At 45.0% G+C, this 27,391-nt stretch overlaps 1 protein-coding gene across 1 annotated transcript in view; it reads right to left on the bottom strand.

Annotated features, from left to right (window-relative positions):
• LOC134342036 (NACHT, LRR and PYD domains-containing protein 3-like) overlaps positions 1 to 27,391 on the bottom strand; it is a 52,221-nt gene that overhangs the window by 11,925 nt on the left and 12,905 nt on the right. The window contains exons 2-5 of the mRNA XM_063039974.1: positions 12,844 to 12,935; positions 10,927 to 11,093; positions 5,248 to 5,419; positions 5,084 to 5,149 (exon numbers count right to left, since the gene is read on the bottom strand). Coding sequence (XP_062896044.1) covers positions 5,084 to 5,149; positions 5,248 to 5,419; positions 10,927 to 11,093; positions 12,844 to 12,935 — 497 coding nt within the window. The remainder of the gene's footprint in view (positions 1 to 5,083; positions 5,150 to 5,247; positions 5,420 to 10,926; positions 11,094 to 12,843; positions 12,936 to 27,391) is intronic.

Raw genomic sequence — 27,391 nt, 5'->3', positions numbered from 1 at the left:
AGAACTGCATAAAAGCCAAGGAAGGGGCAAAAAGCTAGCAAAAGTGAGTGGAAAGTTGGATGAATGGAAAACTTTTAAAATCCAACACAAGGCAACAAAACAAGCTATAAGAGGGAAAAGATGAAACACGAGGGCAGCACAGCCAATAGTATAAAGCAGGATAATAAACACTTTTTTCAATATTATAAACAGTAAAAGGGAGGTGAGAGTTGATATTGGACCACTGGGAAATCATGTTTGTGAGATAGTAATGGGGGACAAAGATTGACGGATATATCTAATTGGTACTGTGCATATGTCTTCACCGTGGAAGATGCTAGCAGTGTGCAGTGGTCCGCGAGTGACGGGCAGTAGGAATGAGTGCCATTACTATTACAAAAGAGAAAGTGTCAGGCATACTGAAAAGTTTTAAGGTGAATAAGTCACCTGGGCCAGGTTGACTACATCCCAAAGTCTTGAGAGTGGTTGCCTGAGAGATAACGGTTGCATTGGTCATGATCTTTCAAGAATCACTGGAGTACTGACAATATCATTCCACTCTTTAAGAAGGGAGAAAGGCAAAGGAAGGGAAATTATAGGCCAGTTAGCCAAACCTCAGCCCTTGGGAAGGTGTTGGAGTTTCTTATAAAGGTTCAGGTTTCGAGGTACTAGGAGACTAATGACAAAATAAGTCAAAGTCAGCATGGCTTCTGTAAAGGGAAATTATGCCTGACAAATCTGCTCTTCGAGGGAGTAACAAGCAAGGTGGGCAAAGGAGAGTCAGTGGATGCGTCTTACTTGGATTTTCAGAAGGCATTTGATAAGGTGCCACATACGAGACTGCTGAACAAGATAAAACCATATGGCGTTACAGGAACGATATTGGCATCGGTAGCGGAATGGCTGACAGGCAGCAGGCAGCGAGTGGGAACTAAAGGGGCCTTTTCTGGTTGGCTGCCTGTGACTAGAGATTTTCCTCAGGGGTGAGGATTGGAACCGCTGCTTTTCACATTGTTTGTCAATGATTTCGATAATGGAATTGATGTCTTTGTGGCAATGTTTGCAGATGATGCAAAGATAGGTGGAGGGGTAGGTAGCGCGGAGGAAGCAAGGCGATTGCAGCAGAATGTAGAAAAATTGGAAGAATGGGCAAAAAAGTGGCAGATAGAATATAGTTTTGGGAAATGTATGATAATGTATTTCGGTAAAATGTATAATAGTGTAGAGTATTATCTGAATGGGAAGAAGATCAAACATCAGAGGTGCAGCGGGACTTAGGGTTCATCCAGCAAGCTTCCCAGATGGTTAATTTACAGGTCGAGTCTGTTCTAAAGAAGGCAAATGCAACTTTGGCATTTGTTTCAAAGGGAATCAAATATAAAAACAAGGAGATAATACTGAGTATTTATAAGACACTAGTCAGGCTGCACCTGGAGTATTGTCAAAAGTTTTGGGATCTCAGAAAAGATGTGTTATCATTGGGAGGAATGGATTCTCAATATTCCTGGATTTCAGTGCTTTAAAAGGGATAGAGAGGGCGGGAAAAGGGGAGGAGGGGTGGCATTACTGGTCAGGGATACTATTACAGCTACAGAAAGGGTGGGTAATGTAGCAGGATCCTCTTTTGAGTCAATATGGGTGGAAGTCAGGAACAGGAAGGGAGCAGTTACTCTACTGGGGGTATTCTATATGCCCCTGGTAGCAGCAGAGATAAGAGGAGCAGATTGGGAGGCAGATTTTGGAAAGGTGCAAAAATAACAGGGTTGTTATCATGGGTGATTTTAACTTCCCTAATATTGATGGGCACCTGATTAGTTCCAAGAGTTTAGATGGGGCAGAGTTTGTTAAGTGTGTCCAGGATGGATTCCTGTCACAGTATGTGGACAGGCCAACCAGGGGGAATGCCATACTAGATCTAGTACTAGGTAATGAACCGGGTCAGGTCACAGATCTCTCAGTGGGTGAGCATCTGGGGAACAGTGACCACCGCTCCCTGGCCTTTATAATTATCATGGAAAAGGATAGAATCAAAGAGGACAGGAAAATTTTTAATTGGGGAAAGGCAAATTATGAGGTTATAAGGCTAGAACTTGCGGGTGTGAATTGGGATGATGTTTTTGCAGGGAAATGTACTATGGACATGTGGTCGATGTTTAGAGATCTCTTGCGGGATGTAAGGGATAAATTTGTCCTGGTGAGGAAGATAAAGAATGGTAGGGTGAAGGAACTATGGGTGACAAGTGAGGTGGAAAATCTAGTCAGGTGGAAGAAGGCAGCATACATGAGGTTTAGGAAGCAAGGATCAGATGGGTCTATTGAGGAATATAGGGAAGCAAGAAAGGAGCTTAAGAAGGGGCTGAGAAGAGCAAGAAGGGGGCATGAGAAGGCCTTGACGAGTAGGGTAAAGGAAAACCCCAAGGCATTCTTCAATTATGTGAAGAAAAAAAGGATGACAGGAGTGAAGGTAGGACCGATTAGAGATAAAGGTGGGAAGATGTGCCTGGAGGCTGTGGAAGTGAGCGAGGTCCTCAATGAATACTTCTCTTCGGTATTCACCAATGAGAGGGAACCTGATGATGGTGAGGACAATATGAGTGAGGTTGATGTTCTGAAGCATGTTGATATTAGGGGAGAGGAGGTGTTGGAGTTGTTAAAATACATTAGGACAGATATGTCCCCAGGGCTTGACGGAATATTCCCCAGGCTGCTCCACGAGGCGAGAGAAGAGGTTGCTGAGCCTCTGACTAGGATCTTTATGTCCTCGTTGTCCACGGGAATGGTACCGGAGGATTGGAGGGAGGCGAATGTTGTTCCCTTGTTCAAAAAAGGTAGTAGGGATAGTCCGGGTAATTATAGACCAGTGAGCCTTACGTCTGTGGTGGGAAAGCTGTTGGAAAAGATTCTTAGAGATAGGGTCTATAGGCATTTAGAGAATCATGGTCTGATCAGGGACAGTCAGTATGGCTTTGTGAAGGGCAGATCATGTCTAACAAGCCTGATAGAGTTCTTTGAGAAGGTGACCAGGCATATAGATGAGGGTGGTGCAGTGGATGTGATCTATATGGATTTTAGTAAGGCATTTGACAAGGTTCCACATGGTAGGATTATTCAGAAAGTTATAAGGCATGGGATCCAAGAAAGTTTGGCCAGGTGGATTCAGAATTGGCTTGCCTGCAGAAGGCAGAGGGTGGTGGTGGAGGGAGTACATTCAGATTGGAGGACTGTGACTAATGGTGTCCCACAAGGATCTGTTCTGGGACCTCTACTTTTCGTGATTTTTATTAACGACCTGGATGTGGGGGTGGAAGGGTGAGTTGGAAAGTTTGCAGACGACACAAAGTTTGGTGGTGTTGTAGATAGTGTAGAGGATTGTCAAAGATTGCAGACAGACATTGATAGGATGCAGAAGTGGGCTGAGAAGTGGCAGATGGAGTTCAACCCGGAGAAGTGTGAGGTGGTACACTTTGGAAGGACAAACTCCAAGGCAGAGTACAAAGTAAATGGCAGGATACTTGGTAGTGTGGAGGAGCAGAGGGATCTCGGGGTACATGTCCACAGATCCCTGAAAGTTGCCTCACAGGTGGATAGGGTAGTTAAGAAAGCTTATGGGGTGTTAGCTTTCATAAGTCGAGGGATAGAGTTTAAGAGTCACGATGTAATGATGCAGCTCTATAAAACTCTGGTTAGGCCACACTTGGAGTACTGTGTCCAGTTCTGGTCGCCTCACGAGAGGAAGGATGTGGAAGCATTGGAAAGGGTACAGAGGAGATTTACCAGGATGCTGCCTGGTTTAGAAAGTATGCATTATGATCAGAGATTAAGGGAGCTAGGGCTTTACTCTTTGGAGAGAAGGAGGATGAGAGGAGACATGATAGAGGTGTACAAGATAATAAGAGGAATAGATAGAGTGGATAGCCAGCGCCTCTTCCCCAGGGCACCACTGCTCAACTCAAGAGGACATGGCTTTAAGGTAAGGGGTGGGAAGTTCAAGGGGGATATTAGAGGAAGGTTTTTTTTACTCAGAGAGTGGTTGGTGTGTGGAATGCACTGCCTGAGTCAGTGGTGGAGGCAGATACACTAGTAAAGTTTAAGAGACTACTAGACAGGTATATGGAGGAATCTCAGGTGGGGGCTTATATGGGAGGCAGGGTTTGAGGGTCGGCACAACATTGTGGGCTGAAGGGCCTGTACTGTGCTGAACTATTCTATGTTCTATCATTGGAGAGAGTTCAGAGGAGATTCACGAGGATGATTCCGGGAATGAAGGGGTTAACTTAAGAGGGGCATTTTGGCAACTTTGGATGTGTACTCACTGGAATATAGAAAAAAATGGGGGGGGGGGGGTTCTCTTTGAAATCTACCGAATGTTGAAAGGACCAGATAGGGTGGATGTGGAGAGGATGTTTTCTATGGTGGGAATATCCAGAACTAGAGGGCACAGCAGCAAAATTGAAGGGCGATCCTTTAGAACAGGTAAGGAAGACTTTTATTTAGCTAGACAGTAGTGAATCTCTGGAATGCTCTGTCATAGACTGCAGTGGAGGCCGATTTCATGGGTATATTTAAGGCAGAAGTTCCTAATCGGTCAGGGCATCAAAGGATATGGTGAGAAGGCAGGTGTATGGGGCTGAGTGGGATCCGGGATCAGCCATGATGGAATGGTGGAGCAGACGCGATGGGCTGAATGGCCTAATTCTGCTCCCATGTCTTGTGGTCTTATGGAGGAATAACAACAAATCTCGGCTCCACTTTGGATTCAAGGCGTGAGACTTCCTTTGCTGGAGCTGGATGTTCCAATCGGAACGGTTTGGCTTCAGTTTTGTCAAATATCCGGATATTTGATGCTTGGGAAAGGGGAACGCTGAGGTTTCATCTCTGACCGACGGGAATGTCTGTTCAAAAATCTCATAGATGCATCTGGGTGAACAGCCCGAGACCTGGAAGGTGACAGGTGTTATGACAAATGCAAATTGGTTACCCGTCCTACAGCTACAGCATCAAAAACCTGTCTCCCAAACTCTGAAGTCTCTACACAGTCGGCTAAAGACAGGTATTCAGACTCAGAGTGAAATAAAGACTTTGAGGTTTCAATCCCATCGCTTACCTTTCAGATGCGCGGGCACTTCAGATAAACCCCGCTCAGTGTCCATGTAGACGAACTGGCCGTCACCTGTTCAAACAGATTAACCTGCATGAAGTCTGTTCTGTGTAATACTGTAAATTCATCAGCATCTACATCTGTAACACACAGTGTATTGTTCACCGTACCACGTTCCCGTATTTCCTTCAATATTCTGCTCAGCTTCAGTAAATGGTGGTGTAGTTTCACAAAGGATTCCCACATCACCCTCCGGGCCCCGGAGCCCTTCTCCATCACCAGATCCAGGAGGAGTTTGGAAGCGCCCGCTCGGTTTCCCTTCTCCGCCAGCTCAGTCACGCTCTGTAATGAACAACGGGGAATATGTTGAGGAGCGGAGGGATGGGTACAAATCTACCCTGAACGTGGACTGACCAAGCACATTCTGCTCGCCACAGATCACTAACAGCCATTGAAGTGTTCATAGTAAGGGAAGAATTTTGAAAGAAGCGAGCGAGGTCAGTCGGGACTTCCTGCGCCACAGATTGCGGAGAATCCTCCACTTGGCAAGGTTTAGGCGGAGCAGACATAGTGTGAGTGAGTCAGAAATAGAGTGGGGAGTTGAGGGTTTGTGTCAGAGAGGGTTCAGTGAGGAGAGGCGGAGGCTTTATGTAGATTTTAGATCGTATTTTCCCTTCCTTTTCACAGTTAGAACAGTGAGAATACCAGGCAGGATAGTGGAATGCTCTTCCTACAGGGTCTGACAAGGCAGGGAGACATCCAGTGTCCCCAATAACTACACCTTCAGGAATTGCATCCAGCTGCAGCTTCTTACAGACTGTGCTCGAGAATTGGAGCTGGAGCTGGATGAATCCAGGATCATTCAAGAGGCTGAGAGGTTGACTGACTGGCTATACAGGGAGGGAGCTATACACAAGGCACAGGACATAGGTAACTGGGTGACCATAAGGAGAGGGAAAGGGGAGAGGCAGCCACTGCAGGAAACTCCTCTGTAACAGGTATACAGGTTTCTGTTTCGGGGTGTGACCTAGCAGAGGAACGCCACTTTCATTAAGCCTCTGCTACCGAGTTTGGTTTTGTGACTCAGAATGAGTGAGAAGCATAAGCTGCACTAACAGGGGGGGAATTCCGCGGTTAGGAAAACAGACTGGAGATTCTGTTGACGAGAACAATATTTCTGGATGGTGTGTTGCCAAGGTCAGGGATATCTCGGTTCGAGTCTGAAACTTTCTTAAGGGCAGTGTGAGCAGCCAGAGGTCGTGGTCCACGTTGGTACCAATGACAAGAATAGGAAGTGTGATGAGGTCCTGCAAAGTGAGTTCATGGAGTTAGATGCTAAACTGAAGTGCAGGAACTCCAGGGTTGTGTTCTCAAGATTGCTACCCATGCCACATGCTGGGGAGGACTGAAATAGGACGATAATACAGTTTAACGTCTGGCTGATGAGATGGTGCATGACCGAGGGCTTCAGATGTTTGGATGTTTGGGCTCTCTTCCAAGGAGGTTGTGGCCTGGACACCCATGATTGTTTTACACCCAAACTGGAGGCGGACTGATACCCCTGTGGGAAGGGTTCTTAGTGCTGCATGGACAGAGGGGAGGTGTCAAACTTGAGTTGCAGGGGGTGAGGAACCAGCATGGATAGTGGAGTGGTTGTGTGGGAAAGATGTTGTTAAGCCAACATACAAAGTCAGGAAACTAAAGGATGAGAATCGTTTTTCCCAAAATACGTATTATTTCAATGCAAGGAGTACTGTATGAAAGACAGATCAGCCTAGCATGTGGATCAGCACATTGAATTACAGCATTGTAACCATTGTTGTGATTTGGTTGGAGGAGGTGCAGGATTGACAGCTCAGCATTCCAGTGTTCCGTTGCGCTAGACACGATTCGACAGAGCGGGAGGGATTACAGAGGGACGGGTGGCATAACTAGTCAGAGAAAATGTCACTGCATTGCTCAGACAGGACAAACTGGATAGCTGGTCCAATGAGACTACATAGGTGAAACTACGGAATAAGAAAGGGATGACCATGTTAGTGGGATTATATTATAGAGCACCCAATAATCAATGGGATTTAGAAGAACAAACGTGCAGGGAGTTCACAGAAACAAGGAACACAAGATTCTGATGGTAGACAATTAACTTTCCATTTATTGACTGACTCACTGGGTTAAAGGGCTGGATGGGATAGTGTAGGTCAAATGTGTCCAGGGAAGTTTCTGTAATCGATATATTCAGGTCACAACTGGAGAGAGCGCATTCTGGAATTCCTGTGAGGGAACAAGTCAGGGCAAGCGACAGAGGAGTGTGCAGGGGAACACTTTGGATCTGGTGATCATAATAACATCAGTTTAACAATCATTATGGAAAAGGATGGGTCTGGTCTTTGGGTTAAGACTTTAAATTGGAGAAAAGCCAATTTTAATGGTACCAGAAAGGATCTGATGCAAGTGGATTGGGACTGGTTGATTTCTGGTACAGATGTGCTTGGTAAGTGTAGGGCCTCCAAAACCGATATTTTGAGAGTACCGAGTTCAAATGCATAAATGACCACAAGTGAAGAGTTTGAATGTTCCTGACAGAATAAAAGGCAAGGGTACCTTCATTTAGGGAACGTTGTTTTTTTAGAGATATCAAGCTCCTGAGCACATCACAAGTATAGGCTCAAAGGATCAAATGAGGTACTTGATGAGTACAGGAAATGCAAGAGTTACTACAGGAGGAAATCAAGAGGGTGAAAGTATGGCATGAGTTTGCTACAGCAGACAAGGGAAAAGAGAACCCCAAATCCTTCATGAAATATATTTAGAACAAAAATATTCCAACGGACTAAATTGGTCCTCTTGAAGCTCAGAGTGGGCATTTATGCTTGAAGCTGAAGTAGATGGGGGAGATTTAAAATGGATTTTTTACAGTTATATTTACTCAGGAGACATATAGCATCTTTAGAGTGAGGCGAAACTGCAGTGAGATCGTGGACTCTATACAGAGGAGGAGGTGGTTGCCGTCTTGAGGCAGATTAGGGAGGGTAAATCCCCAGGGTTTTCCTTCGCACCTTGTCTGAGACGAGTGCAGAGATTGCAGGTGCTCCAGTAAAGAGATTTAAAATGTCAGATGTGGAAGTATTGGAGGGTAGATAATGTTGTTCTGCTGTTTGAAAAGGCTGTGAGGAAAAGCCAGGGAATTACAGGTTGGTGAGCCTGACACCAGTGATGGTAAAGTTATTGGTAGGTATTCTGAGGGACTGGATATGAGTATTTGGATGGACAAGGATTGATTAGGTACCAGGTACAAACACTGATATGTACCTGGTATATCCTGTATAACTAACCTTATGGTTTCTCGAGGATGTTACCAAGCGAGTAATGAAGGCAAGTGAGTGGATGTTGTCTACGTGGACTTCAGAAAGGCCTTTGACAAGGTACATCATAGGAGCCTGGTCAATAAGATTAAGTCGCTTGGCATTCATGACATGGTAGTGAGTTAGTTTAGATATCGGATTCGCGAGAGAAGCTAAGAGAGGTAGTAGAGATTTGTTTCTCTGACTGGAAGTCTATGACTAGTGGTGTGCTTTAGGGATCTGTACTGGGTCTGGTGTTGTCTGTCATATTATATATATATATATATATATATATACGCTCTGGATGACAATGTGGTAAACAGGGTCAGTAAATCTGTGGATGACATCAAGGTAGTAATGGTGAGAAATTTTATCAGAGCTTGCAGCGGGACCTGGAACAGCTGGAAAAAGGTGAAATGGAGATCGGCAGATAGAATTCAATGAAGACAAGTGTGAGGTGTTACACTATTTGAGGACAAACCACGATAGCATTAAGACATTCACTGGTTGGGCATTGAGCGGTGTGGTAACAACAGGGTATCAGGCATTACAGATTAGATTATGAGAACACTCAGTCCTCTTTTATTGTCATTTAGAAATGCATACATGCATTAGGAAGTGATACAATGTTTCTCCAGAGTGGTATCACAGAAAGCAGGACAGACCAAAGACTAACACTGACAGAACCACATTACTATAACATATAGTTACAGCAATGCAAAGCAATACCATAATTTGATGAAGAACAGACCATGGGCACAGTAAAAAATAGTCTCAAAGTCCTGAGTTGATCGACTCCCGAATCCCCGATAGCAGGCGGCAAAAGGGAGAAACTCCCTGTCATAAACCTCCAGGCACCATCAACTTGCCGATACCTTACAGATCCAAAATTGCTTAAAAGTGTTGTCAAAGGTAGATGTCCTGCTAAAACTTTTAGGATATTGGCCTTCATAAATTAAAGTATTGAATACAGAAGTTGGGATATTATGTCGAAATTGATGTTGCAGAGGCTAATTGGGAGAATGTGTGCATCTACGTCTTGGAAGTATATCAGTAAGATTGAACGAGCGGAGAAAAAATTACAAGGTGTTGTCAGGACTTGAGGGCCTGAGATATAGAGAAAGTTTGAATAGGTTAGGACTGCCGTAGAGTGTAGGACGACTAGGAGAGTTGTGATAGTGGTATAAAAGTTTATAAGAGGTATAGAGAAGGTAGATGCAAACAGACATCTATTACTCAGTTTGGGTGAGACTGGAATTAGAGGTCATGGATTAAGGATGAAAGATGAAAGAAAATTTGAGGGAGAACTTCTTCATTCAGAGGCTGGTGAGAATATGGAACGAGCTGCCATCGGAAGTGATGTATGTGCATTCAATTTGAACATTTAAAAACAATTTGGATAAGTACATGAATGAGAGTGGTATGGATGTTTCTAGATGGTGTGCAGATCAATGCAACTAAGTATGTAATAGGTCAGTGTGAACTTGATGGGCCGAAGAGCCTGTTGCTGTACTGTAGAGTTCGATGACTATGACTAAGTCAAACTATGACGGGGTCACTGGGGTAATCTCTGGTGAACAGCAGCAGGTTCACAATTAACTGCCAGGCTCCATGAGGGGTCCACTGTCAGCCTATAGCTGGGAACTGGCAGTGAGGAGCAGACAGCAATTGCAGGACTTTTGTGCATGTTAGAGAGACCAAAGTCAAATGGTAGTAATGCAGAGAAGGAAGTTCAGATTGAAATTGTCAGCTGTTTCGTGTGGAACGTTAGGGTGAGCGATGATGTGTGGCTCTTCACTAAAATTCAATCTGATGAGCAATAGATGAACGTGTCCCAGTAACAGGAGGACCATGAGAAAGGCATTTCTTGGTAATCCTGGGTTAGCTGCAGATGCTTGGCCTATTTTCAAATGTATGATTTTGCAGTTCCCAGTGTTAACGGTATATGCTGTGGTAATTACAGACTCCAAATGGAACTCTCACAAGGAATAGAAGGTAACTGAACCATGAGGCATGTTCGGATATTTGATCAAATGCAAGAGGGTCAGTAGTTGAAAAGAGAGACGACATTCAGTACTGCCTGTTCAATTGATGATGGGGTTGAATCTAGACTCGAGAAATGAGCTGAGAATTAAGTCACTATCAAGAGAGACTGGTGAATGCCCATTAAGGTCAAGCATTGGGAACATGATGTGATGTCAGACTGAGTGCTGTGAAGTTGTCCTATGTCTACTTGCAATATCTGTCAAGCGCCACGCCACTAAATTCACCCATCAATCATTGTCTGTATCCTAACCTGTCTAAATGTGAATGTATTCTGAAAAATGGACAGAGGCTTATACTGGTGAATAAACGTTCAGGGTTTCTGCAAACAAAAACACTTTTCTTGATGTTGACCACAAGCATTGCAGGATTTTCATAGCCCAGAGGTGCCGTTACACCGGTTCTGTTGATCTGTGATTGATTCAGTAGAATCTACAGTCAATCTATGTTCCTACCACTTACGTGATACTCTGGCCCGGTGAAGTGATCCTCGCCCATTAACATGAAGCCGACTCCCTCCACTCCCTCCTCAATCGCCTGCTCCAGTCGCTCCATGTAGAATCTCGTCAACCGGAACAGTTGGTGATCCTCACAATTTGACAGGAAGGCGGAGATTGCAGAGTTCAGATCTGTAGTCAGTCATAGAACATAAAATAGTAGAGTGTACCATGTGTATGCGGACACGATGCCAATTTAAACCAATCCCATCTTCAGGAACCTGGTCAATATCCCTCTGTTCCCGGCCTACTCATGAGTTCAAATGCCTCTCAGGTGCTCCTGAGTATCTGTTTCCAGTCCCTCCCTTGGCAGCTCATTCCAGACACTGATATTTCTCTGTGCAAAAACCTGCATCCTAAATCCCCTTTAAACTGTACCCTCTAACCTTAAACCTATTCACTCCCGTGCTTGATGTTTGCACCGAGTCACAGACTATCGAACTGTGCTGTGCTTCTCATAAATTTATGAATTCTCTGAGATAAGGCCTCAGTCTCCGACGTTCCAAGGAAAGAAATCCAAGCTTGATTGACCTCTCCTGGCAGCCAATATTCTGTAATCTGGGTACAGTAACTGATTATATTCTGTAATCATGGTGAAACTCATCTGCACCCTCTCCAGAACTTCCAAACCATTCTCATGATGTGGCTACCAGATTTGTGCACAATACTGAAATTGTCTCTTAACCAACGTTCATCCAGTTACAGCACAACTTTAAAAAATACTGACTCACACATCAACCCGTCATTAGCATGCTACCAATTGTGTTGCCATTTTCAGGGAGCTATGCACATCCATCACAAGACCAGTCCGTACATCAGACTTCCTAAATGACCCAGCATTCACTGCACAAATCGCTCACGCACTTGACCTCCCAAGGTGCAACTCCTCACATTTGCCCGAATTAACTCTACCTGGTGTCTCTCTGTTCATATTTCTAATTGGATGATGAACACTTTGACAACAGTCCCAAATTTACATTACTCTGCCGACTCTGTAACTTGATGGATCAGTCCACCTATGTGGTTTTACAAAGTATATATACGGATTCATGCGGGCACTACTGGTCACAGACCTTCGCCCAGAAGAATGCTCCTCCAGTCCTGACTCTATGTGACCAGGACAAATTTGAAATCAATGTACAAAGTCTCAGCTTAACATTCCTCAAATCGAAATGTCGATTGCTCATTTCCCTCTATAGATGCTGCCTGACCTGCTGTTCCTCCAGCATAGTGTGCATTGCCCTCTCTACTTACTCTCTTGTTTCACTTTAATCTTATTCACCAAGGACATTCATTGCCTCAGTAGCCCACTCAGATTCCCTGTTTAAAATGTCTCCTGTTCATTGTCTCCCGCACCCAGACCGTTCTCCCACAATATAATGTTCCTTAACTCGGCCACAGAAAACAGACACCGGGAACTCCCCTCACCTCCATTGAGCAACAACCCGGAAATCCAGGGGAAATTCACCACTTGCCTTCCAAAAGAGAAAACAACATCTGTTTCTCTCACTGGCTGTTGGAGGTGTTTCCCACATCAGGATGTACCAAATACTGACAGAAATTCTGTCTGCTCCCTGGACTATTACATTGCCCGCTGTCTGAGTGTCACCCATACCCACCTTATTCAGTAGCTCCTTCCCCTTTCACTCAGGTGAAGATTTGCATGGTGAGCGGAGTGATTCGACCATTCCCGTTGTTAGGTCACTGCACTAGACCTGGTGAATTGTTCCATTGCTCATGGTCGCTTTACCAGTAGGATCAATAATGGCAGTTTTGTTGTGCCCCTTTAGCGCCCAAGTTTATTCCTCTGAAATATTGATGATTTGACTACACGTGTACCATGATGACAGAGTTTTGATGAGAAGGAGCCCAGTGAACATACCTGTGTCCATTCTGACTCTGACTGACGTTGGTTGATAGTCGTCTGCTTGTGTGCTGTCTGGGTGGAAGAAAGCACCTCCTGCTGGCGATAATCTTAATTACACAAATAAAAAAAATTGAGTCAGTTACTCTGCTCGTCATAATTTAAAAACACTTTTGTAAGGTCGTTGCTCAGTCTCCTACATTCCAGGGAGTAAAGATATAGAGTGGCCATTCTCTCCCCAGAACTGAGGCATTCTGGTCTTGACAACACATTCGCAAGTCTTCTCTGCACTCTTTCAACTTTAACCAAGCCTTTTCAAACATATAGAGGGCAGAACTATACTTTGTACTGCAAACACAGTCTCACCAATGACTTACACAATGGCACCATAGTGGTTAACACAAATCTTTACAGTTCGAATGACCCGGCTGCAATTTCCACCGATGACTGTAAGAGTTTGCAGGTTCTCACTGTGATTACATGGGTTTCCTCCGGGTGCTCCGGTTTCACCCCACAGTCTGAAGACGTATTGCTGGGAAGGTTAATTGTTCATTGTAAATTGTCCTTTGACAAGACTAGGATCAAATCGGGGGAATTAATGGGCAGCGCGGTTCACTGTATTTCAATTAAAAAAAACATCATGTCCCAACTCCTGCTCTCAATACTCTGACTGTTGAAGTATGGTGTGGTAAACACCTCTGCACCACCGTGTTGCCGTATTGAGTGAACTATGGACTTAAACTCTTCGGTCCCTCTGTTCTATGACAATCTCAGAATGAAACTGAAGAACACCAGGAAAAGCAACGTACCAGAAGTTTGATGTTGATAGCATCCCTGAAGAATATGCCGTGGAGGCGAAGAACAGATTCCTGGATTAAAGCTGGTAGAGAAAAAGCCAAAAGAACCATGGATAGAAGTCAGGAGCATTATACAAGAGGTGCCAAAAAATATTGCAAACACAAAGAAAACCAGGAAAGCAAACTGGCTTTTTGCGTAGGCTGAGCAGTGAAGAGAAGTGAAGAAGAGAAGGCCAATGGAGATCGGAACAAATACCTCCAACTGAACACAAAGTCCAAGAAGATAGCAAGGAAAGATACGGAAACTTGACTTAAAGGAGCGAAGCAAAGAAGCTGAAGAAGCCAAAAGAATTGGATAAAAACAAGAAATCTATTCAAGAAGATAAGAGAAATCAAAGGAACATTTCATGCAAAAATGAGTACAGGAAAAGATAAAAAAGGGAAGCACCATACAGACGCAGAAGACATCAAAAAGAGGTGGCAGGAATGCACAGAAGAATTGTGCAGGAAATATCCCAACAGCAAAGACACCTGCAGTGACTCCCTCGTTGATCTAGAGCCGGACACTCTGGAAAGTGAAGTTGGATGGGCGATAGTGAGGCTGCAGGATGTGACAGCAGTCCAGTTGAATCGTTTAAAACTTTAAAAGGTGATGCTGTAAAAGTGTTGCATGCAATTTGACAGCAGATCTGGTAAACCTAACAATGGCCTGTAGTCTGGGGAAAAAAAACAGTTTATATCCCAATTCCCAAGAAGGGAAATGTAAAGGAATTTTCAAACTACCGAACAGTTTCACTAATCTCACATGCTAGCAAGGTAATGCTAAAAATCATGCAAGCAAGACTCCAGCAATCTATGTAATGAGAACTGCCAGATGTACAAGCTGGTTTTAGAAGAGGCAGAGGCACCAGAGACAAAATTGCTAACTTACACTGGATAATAGCGAAATCGAGAGAATTCCAGAAAAGTATTTATCTGTGTTTTATTGACTACTCTAAAGCCTTCGACAGTGTGGACCATAATACACTGTGGCAAATCCTTAAAGAAATAGGGATACCTGGACATCTGATCTGCCTTATGAGAAACCTGTACGAAGATCAAGAAGCAACAGTTAGAACTGAACACGGAACAACAAACTGGTTCAACATTGGGAAAGGAGTATGACAAGGCTACATGATGTCACCCTACTTATTTAATCTATGAGCTGAACACATCATGAGGAATGCTGGTCTCGAGGACTGTAAGTGTTGGAATAAAAATTGCCGGATCAACAACCTCAGATATGCTGGTGACACTACTCTAATGGCTGAAAGTGAGGAGGATCTGAGGATGTTTCTAATGAAAGTGAAAGAAGGAAGTGGAAAAGTTCACTGGTTGTTCAATATCAAAAATACTGGCCAGCCCTATCAACTGAATGGTAATAAGTGGAAAGGAAGTGGAATCAGTAACAAATTTTGTCGATTCCAAGTTTTCTATAGATGATAAAAGCAGCCACGAAATTAAATAGTTCTTACTTCTGGGACGGGAAGCAATGGAAATTTCGATAAAATACTGAAGATCGGAGATATAACATTGTCTCCGAAGTCCGTATAGTCAAGGATGGTATTTCCAGTTGTGATGTGTGGCTGTGAGAGCTGGACTATTAGTGAGGCGGAACACAAAAGAATCGACGCCTTTGAACTTGGATGCTGGAGGAAAGTGCTATGAGTTCATTTGACAGCAAGAAGATCCAACAAGTCAACACTTGAAGAAGTACAGCCCGACTGCTGATAAGGAGACTTGAAAAGCTCAAATACTTTGGCCACATGGAGTGAGGCAGTGGGAGGTGCGCGCGGTAGATGAGGAAACTACATAGAGTCAGGGACAGGGAACGGGGAGCACGTTCTGCTGTCCCGTACCATACTGGCCAGCTGACCGAATAAGTCAAAAGTTCGACACCCTAACGCAGCTGGGGCACACATTTAACGCACAAAGTTAAATGCAAATCATTAAATCAAGCAAACTGCTTGTGTTCAGTTCAACTATATAAATAAAATCATATCTCCCTTCACATACTAGTAAGCTTACATTAATTAAATCGTCAGAGTTTTTCCAGTCAACACAACAAAACACATTACTGGACAGGCCACTCGAAACTGTTGCTGCAGATGATGAGATCAGAACTGATCTGATCTAAAATTTCATTCTGTATTCCCCCATGTGCATCCCTGTAACACTTCGAACCCGTTCTTTATCAAAAATCTCGGCCTTCAACAGAATCAGTCTTTGCTTCAACTGGCCATTGAGGAGTGGAGTTGAAAACACCCACAATTGACGCAGGAACAAGAGATGCATTCGTCTGAAATAGGAAATTCTGGAACGGAACAGATGTTTGTTGTACAGATCTCACACCCTTGCTTTGAAACTGGTGGCCATTGTTCTTAATCTTTACCTAACCTGTGGAAAATGTCAGTCGTGCAAACAGGAAACAGTAGGAACACAAAAAGCACCACAGCCAGAAGTGGCTTAAAAACCCAACAATCTTCTTATTCGCTGATCCAATGCACAGATAACTGGTTGTTTGGAAATAAAGATCCAAAATAAATATCAGAAGCTGAATTATTCTCACCTTAACTCCCCAAGAATATTCTGAGACTGTGGATACGGTGTATCGTTTTTTTCATAAATAGCCCCACCTGCTGCCCCACACGGATCTCTCGTATCCATGGTAACACACACAATGCTGGAGGAACTCAGCAGGTCAGGCTGCTCTATGGATGGGTGTAAACAGTCGACGTTACGGACCGAGTCCCTTCATCAGGACTGGAATGGAAAGGGGAAGCGGGCAGATGATTGACCGATTTGGAAGGTGCGGCTTGTTGTTCTGTGAGACTCGGTGCTCAGGGTCTGCGTCCAAGCAGCTGCCTGTCCGTGTACATTCCTCAGAACAGGGAGCGGCCGTTCCGCTGAAATCAAATCCAAACCGGTTCGACAAAACACTGTCATTCAAGCGTGAAGAAAGTTTAATATTGTATTTAACCCCTTCTGCACAGGTCAACCAACATTTGACTAAAGTAATTGTTCTCGTCTCAGTTATAAAGTGGTGCTTCTTTATCCTGAGGCTGCACTCTCAGATCCCAGACTCTGTCTAATTAAGACATCCCACTTTCCCACTGTAAGCAGGCTTGTTGTTATTCAGTTGGTGTAAATCATCACTCCCGCCCACACCACCCCCCCTTCAACCACCATCCCTCTGAACTCCACTGAACACAGGCCCAGAGCCATCAAATGATCCTAATGCATAAAGCTTATCATTCCTCAGCAACAACTGTACTGAACACATTTCCAGGAAGAACAGGACAATTGGAACCAGGATAATTTTACTGGGAAAAGCTCTGGTTTCTTTACTGTTCTACTAACTATCACAAAACAAGCGCTGGTACTCTGGTCCATTTCCAGCAGATTTAAAGTACTCCATGGTGAATGTAATAAAGAGAAACTGGAATTATAGAAACGCTCAGCAGGTAAGGAACTGACATGGAGTGAGGAACAAAGTTAACAATTCAGTTTCCTAACCATTCGTCAGAATGGATTCAAATATCATCCAGTTATTAGTGCAAATTTTGGGTTGTTCTCCTTGAAGCAGTGGGGACTGAGGGGAAATCTGGTAGAGGTTTATAAGATTAAAAGAGGCAGAGACAGAGTAGACAGGGAGTATCTTTCTGCTGTTTAGAAATATCTAATATCAGAGGATATGCATTGAATGTGTCAGGGAGTAGATGCCTGTGATTTGCCGTGGTGTTCCTACCATTTCCGATTCACAAACTAAGGTGAAACTGGAACCTAATGACCCTCTGCCTTGGCCGGAGCTCAGGCTGGTTCCCCGGTCTGTAGATTGTGAGAGGATGCGGATACACTTCAGCCTGTCCCCAGCAGCTAAACTGAGCACATTTGTTCACTATCTTCTTGCTGTGTGGGATTTTGCCCAGCACAGTTTGCTGCGAAGTTTCCCGCAGTGTAGCAGGAACAAAATGTAACATTATACAGTAGAAAATGCTGGGAGCTCAGTACATCAGACTACATCTCTGAAAGGACAAATGGTGGAAGACCCAGTTTCAGAACTGAGACTGTCCGAGATGCTACCGATCTGCTGAGCGTTTCCAGTATTTTCTCCTCCTTACTTTAAATTTCCTGCAACTGTCGTTTTCTTTTTTTCTCGTCATTTTAATGCACAGATAGTAACTGATTGCAAAATGTCAGCAACACCTCAAACTGTGCAATTGCCACCCCACCCCAACTGGTTTGTTAGTTCTAAGTTCATTCTGACCCTCGTGTAATCCATCCCGTACAGTCAATGCTCACAGCATCCTTTCCTCCCACTGTCACTCTGTTACATTTGTTAGTCTCAGTTCATTCTGACCCTGGTGTAATACATCCCGTACAGTCAATGGTCACAGCATCCTTTCCTCCCACTGTCACTCTGTTACATTTGTTAGTCTCAGTTCATTCTGACCCTGGTGTAATACATCCCATACAGTCAAAGCTCACAGCATCCTTTCCTCCCACTGTCACTCTGTTACATTTGTTAGTTCTCAGTTCATTCTGATCCTGGTGTAATCCATCCTGTACAGTCAACGCTCACGGCATCCTTTCCTCCCACTGTCACTCTGTTACATTTGTTAGTCTCAGTTCATTCTGACCCTGGTGTAATACATCCCGTACAGTCAATGGTCACAGCATCCTTTCCTCCCACTGTCACTCTGTTACATTTGTTAGTTCTCAGTTCATTCAGACCCTGGTGTAATCCATCCCGTACAGTCAATGCTCACAGCATCTTTTCCTCCCACTATCACTCTGTTACGTTTGCTCCTGAGGCCACTGTCTCTACGCTGAGAGGCACGGACTACAGAGCAATAAAAATTTGCAACACTCCTTGCAGCTCTGAAGACAAGATTTTCACTGTGCCTCGGTACATGTAAAAAAAACAATTTTAATCATGAGGAAATATTAAACAGCCTGGGTTGCTCCTTTAAAAATTCTGGAGGGACCATGCACACTTCTGAGAAACCCAGATACATGGAAAAAAAGATTTCATTCTCGCATAAGCCTACCGTGTGGAACTTTGTCACATGCCTTACTAAAATCCATATAGATCACATCCACTGCACTACCCTCATCTATATGCCTTGTCACCTCCTCAAAGAACTCTATCAGGCTTGTTAGTCACGATCTGCCCTTCACAAAGCCATGCTGACTGTCCCTGATCAGACCATGATTCTCTAAATGCCTATGGATCCTATCTCTAAGAATCTTTTCCAACAGCTTTCCCAGCACAGACGTAAGGCTCACTGGTCTATAATTACCCGGACTATCCCTACTAACTTTTTTCAACAAGGGAACAGCATTCGCCTCCCTCCAATCCTCCGGTACCACTCCCGTGGACAACGAGGACATAAGGATCCTAACCTTCTCTGTCTGCAAGAACACAACAGGCCAAATGGCCGCTTCCAGTCTGCTGGAAATATGTAAAACAATTATCGACCACAGGCATCGATCCAGGTGAAACTTGGATCCGAAACCGGACCGGGTAAAGTTCCCCAGGTACAAATCAATGGATGGGTTTAGTCCCGGCATCATCACTTCATCGCTGTCCTGGGACCAGAACCCAGGGGCTGAGCAGCTGCTCATCTCGAGCGGTTCGGTGCGAAGGTGCAACAACCCTGCCCGATCCGGGCAGTATGTGTCCAGGAAGCAGGACGAGGCCACCAGTTCGAGGAAGTTAACAGGACTTACCGCCCGACATCAGGTCCCCCCCGCCCCGGGATCGGCCTCAGTACTCACCGATAGAAAATTGATCAATTTTCCCCGTAGTCAGTGATGCGCCCCGCGACTCCCCACTGATGATCCGCTTCAACACGGAACGGAACGAAAACCAAAGCCCAGCCGGGGACTGTGAGCATTCGCAAAGTGATGGTCATCAGAGCGGGGGTAGGGCTTCGGAAGAAAAACCCCGCAAATGCTGCAGATCTGCGTTGAAATGGGAGCCAGAAATTTGATCACGTGACGGGTTGTGGGGGGACTCCCGCCTGAACCTGTGACTCTGCTCCTCGCCCCTCACACGCTGCCCGACCCTGTTGCCGTATTTTCCACATTGTTTCATATTTTCACCAGCTGCATCGCCATTCTCATTGCTCTCCACCTCCGACCATCCCCTGCACAACTCAGTCTCAGATTTATCAATTCAATTCCCATCCCGTTCCGACACATAATTCAGACCCAAACAGGAATTGCGCAGGTTTCACTTAAATCATTTCGGTGTTTTTGCAACAGTAATTAATATTCACATTCCTCAGGGGCCTCATAAGACAGAAGTACTGAAACATCAAGTGAGAAACAGGAGGTGGCCATTCAGCCCCTCTAACCATTAACAAGATGGCAGCTGCTCTCCCATCTCAGCCACATGTTTTTGCCTGATCATCATTTCCTCGATCCCTTCAGTCTCCACACATCTGTTTTATGTGAAGACGATCACTGACCTTCATCGTCCTCCAGAAATCAGAATGGTGAGTCTCTAAAATAAATACTCTCTAACCTCTTTGATAATCCTCCATGGAATTAATTTCCATCTTCTGCAGCCCCGTGTTGCCCCAAACACTCACTTTCCACCCCCGACACTATTTCCACCTTCCCACCTCCCCCTCACCTGGATCCACCTCTCACTCCCCAGCTCTTGCTCCATCCCCACCCCTCACCTCTTTTCTCTGACTATTTCCCATCCACTCTCAGTCCAAAGGGAGGGTCTCGGCCCGAAATGTTGACGGTCCATTTCCCTCCACAGATGCTGCCCGACCCACTGACTTCCTCCGGCAGTTTGTTCTTTGGTCTGTATGACCCGTGTTAGTGTGGGGAGCGGGATTTTACACCATATTCCCGGTACAATCTCAACAAAACACAAATAATTGTCACTTTGCCCGGACCATTGGCCCCGCTTGCAGGGCAACAGTCTGTTGGTGTCTGTATAATCCGCGTTAGTATAGGGAACTGGATTTTACTCTATATTCCAGTACAACCTCAACAAAGCCCAAATAATTGTTATGGTAATTACCACACAACCATGAGAAAGCCTGCAAATGCGGAAATCCAAAGAAACACACACAAAATGCTGGAGGAACTCAGTACATCAGGAAGTATCCATGGAAAAGAATAAACGGTCGACATTTTGGGCAAAGAGCCTTCTTCATTACTGGGGGGGGGAAAGAAATCTGAATAAAAGGGGAGGGGAAAGAGGCGAGCTGGAATGTGATGGTGAAGTCAAGCATGGAGATGAAAGAATCACAGACTTGTCAGTAGGAGAAAGGGAAGGAGGGGATCCAGGGAGAAATAATAGGCTGCTGAGGAGAAATTAAAGTTCAGAGTGGGGAATAGAGAAGTTTGTGGGGTGGGGGATTTGTTTACTGGAAGGAGAATTCAATATTCATATAATTAGGTTGTAGGAGGGAATACAAAATGTTGCTCCTCTACCCTGAAGCCGGTTTTATCTTGGCACAAGAGGAGGCCATAATTTGAGAGGTCCGAATGGGAATCAGAATTAAAATGGCTGACCACTGTGAATTCCCCCTTGTGGCAGATTATACAGAGAGCTTTGACAAAACTGTCTCCCAACTTATGGCGGTCTCACCAATGTAAAGGAGGCCGCATCGGGAGCACGGGACACAAAAGATGACCCCAGCGAAGTGTTGCCTCACCTGGAAGGACTGTTCCGGACTCTGAATGGAGGTGAGGGAGGAGGTGTACGGGTAGGTGTAGTACTTAGGCTACTTGCAGCGATAAGTGGGTGGAGGGAGATTAGTGAGGAGGAATGAATGAACACGGGAATTGTTGGGGGAGTGATCCCTGTTGAAAGAAGAGGGTGGGTGGGAGCGAGGAAGGTAAAGATATGATTAGTTGTAAGATCTCTTTGGTGATGGTGGAAGTTGCAGGGGCTGCAGGGGTGGTAATTAAGGACAAGAGGAACTCTATCACTCTTACAGTGGTGGGAAGATGGGGTGAGCACAAATGTAAGGAAAACGGAGGAGACATGAGTGAGGACAGCATCAACAACGGAGGGAGGACAGCCACACCCTGGGAACAACGGAGGGAGGACAGCCACAAGTTGGGAACAGATGCGTACGAAGCAAAGAAACTGAGAAGGGGAAGAGCATTTTACAGGTGATAGGTTGGGAAGAGGAATGGTCGAGATAACTATGGGAATCAGTAAATTTATAAAGGAAGTCCGTTGACAATCTGTCTCCAGAGATGGAGACAGAGAGAGATCAGGAAAGGGGACAGTAGTGTTAGAGATGGACCCAATAACTCTTGCAATAATATGATGTACCTTTGACCTTCCTCCCTACCCACTGCACCTCAGTCCCTCACCATTTAAAACACAGTCAGTGTTTCTGTTTCTCCTACAGAAGTGGGTGATCTCACATTTCCCACATCGGGCTCCAGCTGAGCTGTTGTTCCCACTCACTCCTTTTGCCTCCGTTACCCCGAAACCTCTGGACAACAGACACAGAACATCGAACATTACAATACAGGCCCTTCCGCCCACAATGTTGTGCTGAACCAATTAATTAAGTAATCAAAAGTCCAACTAAATTAATTATTTCTGCCTGCACAATGCCAACAATCCTTTCATTTCTCTCACATTCAAGTGACAATCTAAACACCTCTTACAAATCCCCAATATTGCTGCCTCTACCACCACCGCAGGCAGCACATTCCAGTCGCACCACTCTGGGGGGGGGGGGGGGAGGAACTTGTCTCTCTCATCCTCTTTGAAACCACCTCACCTTAAATGCAAGCTGTCTGGAATTAGATATTTCAACCATGAGAGAACGATACCGTCTATCTACACTACCTATGCTTCTCATAATCTCAGAAACCTCTACCTAGTCTCAGGCCAGCCTGCACCACACTAGAGAAACAATCCAAGTTTTAACCCAACCCAAGATCGAACTTTCCTAGGAAATGGACTTCTGTGGAACATTCAATTTAAATTCATTTTCCTGCAGCACAGAGTTTGTCCAACCTCTCGTTACAGCTCATGCATTACAAACAATGTCCACACACAAGACCGGAAACTTCTGCTTTATTGCAGAAGGAAGAACATCCAGCCCCATCTGCAGAAGCACGAACCTGGGCCAAAGACAAAGCCCAGACACTGCCAGTTCCTTGATCCTGGAGCCCCATCCCAGGATTATAGTCCAGTCACCAACACTCTCAGGACTCTTTCCAGTCGGTAATATGCTGCAGTGTCTTGTCTATTCCCAGTTCTAAAATTAACACCCCTCCCCCATCCCAAAACAGAACTGGAACCTGATGATGCTTAACTGGGCAGGGAACCCGGGCTGTGGGTCACCAGAAACTGGGAATATATTTTAACTTGTCTCCAGCAGGTAAATTGAGCACATTTGTTCACTTATGTTATTACTGAGCAGGATCTGGAGCAGAGAAATTGGCCGCCACAACTCCCGTAGTGTAACAAGAACAAAATCTTTTAATATAAAATTGAAAATAAATCACTGGAAACTCACTGCAGGTTTTTCTTCTTTTTGATGTACAAATATTGACTGACTGCAAGATGTTTGCGACACCCTAAACAGATTTGTATAAATGCAATCCCTACATTCATTAGTTATCTTCTTCATTCCAACAAAGGATTCACATTCCAGACAGTGAATTCTCAAGGCATCCGGGCATCCACCCCGGCTCCTGAGGCCACTGAGGGACAGTTACCAGAGAGAGACAAAAATGTTCAACACCCTGTAGCTCTGGTGGGCTGTTACCCTGGTGATGGAGGAAGTGGCTCAGGAAAACGAACTGAAATATGAAATAACAGACTCAACTTGACATGCTTTGAGTTTCATTATGACAAAGATGAACAGAGAAAACTCTAGCAGGATCTCCCAGTGGCCACACATTTTAATTCCACATCCCATTCCCATTCTGACATGTCTGTCCACGGCCTCCTCTACTGTGGAGATGAAGCCACACTCAGGTTGGAGGAACAACACCTTATATTCCGTCTGGGTAGCCTCCAACCTGATGGCATGAACATCGACTTCTCCAACTTCCGCTAATGCCCCACCTCCCCCTCGTACCCCATCTGTTACTCATTTTTATGCACACATTCTTTCTCTCACTCTCCTTTTTCTCCCCCTGTCCCTCTGAATATACCTCTTGCCCATCCTCTGGGTCACCCCCCCACCCCCCCACCCCCCCCGTCTTTCTTCCCGGACCTCCTGTCCCATGATCCTCTCGTATCCCCTTTTGCCTATCACCTGTCCAGCTCTCGGCTCTATCCCTCCCCCTCTTGTCTTCTCCTATCATTTTGCATCTCCCCCTCCCCCTCCAGCTTTCAAATCCCTTACTCACTCTTCCTTCAGTTAGTCCTGACGAAGGGTCTCGGCCTGAAACGTCGACTGCGCCTCTTCCTATAGATGCTGCTTGGCCTGCTGCGTTCACCAGCAACTTTGATGTGTGTTGCACGTATCAGTTAAAATCAGTTATAAATGTCCAGTGCAAGTTAAAAGTGTCCAAAGCACAGTCAGGTAGAGCAGCTATTTAGCAGTCTGACTGCCTGTGGGAGGAAGCTGTTTAGTAGCCTTGTGGTTTTAGTTTTGATGCTTCTGTAACGTTTGCCTGATGGCAGAAGAACAAACAGTTCATGGAGAGGGTGTGAGGGGTCTTTAATGATGTACCGTGTCTTCTGGAGGCATCGCCTCTGAAAGAGGTCTTGGACAGAAGGGAGGGAGACCCAATAACCTTCTCTGCTCCCCGAACCACCCTCTGCAAGGCAGTACTCTTTTCCATAGATGCTGCCTGGCCTGCTGAGTTCCTCCAACATTTTGTGTGTGTTGCTGGTTCCACCTCCTTCTTTTCTGGACTTTCTCTCCGTGAGGACATGTTTTGACCCATTCTCTCTGGGTACATAATGATATCAAACACCTTTGCCCCGGGTATCAAATTCCACAGGTCAACCAACATTTGACTAAAGTAATTGTTCTCGTCTCAGTTATAAAGTGATGCTTCTTTATCCTGAGGCTGCACTCTCAGATCCCAGACTCTGTCTAATTAAGACATCCTCTCCTTTCCCACTGTAAGCAGGCTTGTTGTTATTCAGTTGGTGTAAATCATCACTCCCGCCCACACCACCCCCCCTTCAACCACCATCCCTCTGAACTCCACTGAACACAGGCCCAGAGCCATCAAATGATCCTCATGCATAAAGCTTATCATTCCTCAGCAACAACTGTACTGAACACATTTCCAGGAAGAACAGGACAACTGGAACCAGGATAATTTTACTGGGAAAAGCTCTGGTTTCTTTACTGTTCTACTAACTATCACAAAACAAGCACTGATACACTGGTTCATTTCCAGCAGATTTAAAGTACTCCATGGTGAATGTAATAAAGAGAAACTGGAATTATAGAAACGCTCAGCAGGTAAGGAATTGACATGGAGTGAGGAACAAAGTTAACAATTCAGTTTCCTAACCATTCATCAGAATGGATTCAAATATCATCCAGTTTTTAGTGCAAATTTTGGGTTGTTCTCCTTGAAGCAGTGGGGACTGAGGGGAAATCTGGTAGAGGTTTATAAGATTAAAAGAGGCAGAGACAGAGTAGACAGGGAGTATCTTTCTGCTGTTTAGAAATATCTAATACCAGAGGATATGCATTGAATGTGTGAGGGAGTAGATGCCTGTGATTTGCCGTGGTGTTCCTACCATTTCCGATTCACAATCTAAGGTGAAACTGGAACCTAATGACCCTCTGCCTTGGCCGGAGCTCAGGCTGGTTCCCCGGTCTGTAGATTGTGAGAGGATGCGGATACACTTCAGCCTGTCCCCAGCAGCTAAACCGAGTACATTTGTTCACTATCTTCTTGCTGTGTGGGATCTCGCCCAGCACTGTTTGCTGCGAAGTTTCCTGCAGTGTAGCAGGAACAAAATGTAACATTATACAGTAGAAAATGCTGGGAGCTCAGTACATCAGACGACATCTGTGAAAGGAGAAATGGTGGAAGACCTAGGAACACAAGTGGGACGGTTCAAGGTGCTGCCGACCTGCTGAGCGTTTCCAGTATTTTCTCCTCCTTACTTTAAATTTCCTGCAACTGTCGTTTTCTTTTTTTCTCGTCATTTTAATGCACAGATAGTAACTGATTGCAAAATGTCAGCAACACCTCAAACTGTGCAATTGCCACCCCACCCCAACTGGTTTGTTAGTTCCAAGTTCATTCTGACCCTGGTGTAATCCATCCCGTACAGTCAATGCTCACAGCATCCTTTCCTCCCACTGTCACTCTGTTACATTTGTTAGTCTCAGTTCATTCTGACCCTGGTGTAATCCATCCCATACAGTCAATGCTCGCAGCATCCTTTCCTCCCACTGTCACTCTGTTACATTTGTTAGTCTCAGTTCATTCTGACCCTGGTGTAATACATCCCATACAGTCAATGCTCACAGCATCCTTTCCTCCCACTGTCACTCTGTTACATTTGTTAGTCTCAGTTCATTCTGACCCTGGTGTAATCCATCCCGTACAGTCAATGGTCATAGCATCCTTTCCTCCCACTGTCACTCTGTTACATTTGTTAGTTCTCAGTTCATTCTGACCCTGGTGTAATCCATCCCGTACAGTCAATGCTGACAGCATCCTTTCCTCCCACTGTCACTCTGTTGCATTTGTTAGTCTCAGTTCATTCTGACCCTGGTGTAATCCATCCCATACAGTCAATGCTCACAGCATCCTTTCCTCCCACTGTCACTCTGTTACATTTGTTAGTCTCAGTTCATTCTGACCCTGGTGTAATCCATCCCGTACAGTCAATGGTCATAGCATCCTTTCCTCCCACTGTCATTCTGTTACATTTGTTAGTTCTCAGTTCATTCTGACCCTGGTGTAATCCACCCCATACAGTCAATGGTCACAGCATCCTTTCCTCCCACTGTCACTCTGTTACATTTGTTAGTTCTCAGTTCATTCTGACCCTGGTGTAATCCATCCCATACAGTCAATGGTCACAGCATCCTTTCCTCCCACTGTCAGTCTGTTACATTTGTTAGTTCTCAGTTCATTCTGACCCTGGTGTAATACATCCCATACAGTCAATGCTCACAGCATCCTTTCCTCCCACTGTCAGTCTGTTACATTTGTTAGTCTCAGTTCACTCTGACCTTGGTGTAATCCATCCCGTACAGTCAATGCTCACAGCATCCTTTCCTCCCACTGTCACTCTGTTACATTTGTTAGTCTCAGTTCATTCTGACCCTGGTGTAATCCATCCCATACAGTCAATGCTCGCAGCATCCTTTCCTCCCACTGTCACTCTGTTACATTTGTTAGTCTCAGTTCATTCTGACCCTGGTGTAATACATCCCATACAGTCAATGCTCACAGCATCCTTTCCTCCCACTGTCACTCTGTTACATTTGTTAGTCTCAGTTCATTCTGACCCTGGTGTAATCCATCCCGTACAGTCAATGGTCATAGCATCCTTTCCTCCCACTGTCACTCTGTTACATTTGTTAGTTCTCAGTTCATTCTGACCCTGGTGTAATCCATCCCGTACAGTCAATGCTGACAGCATCCTTTCCTCCCACTGTCACTCTGTTGCATTTGTTAGTCTCAGTTCATTCTGACCCTGGTGTAATCCATCCCATACAGTCAATGCTCACAGCATCCTTTCCTCCCACTGTCACTCTGTTACATTTGTTAGTCTCAGTTCATTCTGACCC

The sequence above is a fragment of the Mobula hypostoma genome, unplaced genomic scaffold, assembly GCF_963921235.1.
Source record: "Mobula hypostoma unplaced genomic scaffold, sMobHyp1.1 scaffold_79, whole genome shotgun sequence".
Classification (NCBI taxonomy): Eukaryota; Metazoa; Chordata; class Chondrichthyes; order Myliobatiformes; family Myliobatidae; genus Mobula; species Mobula hypostoma.
Note: the sequence above shows the minus strand (reverse complement) of the source record. Positions and strands in the feature narration are given on the sequence as shown.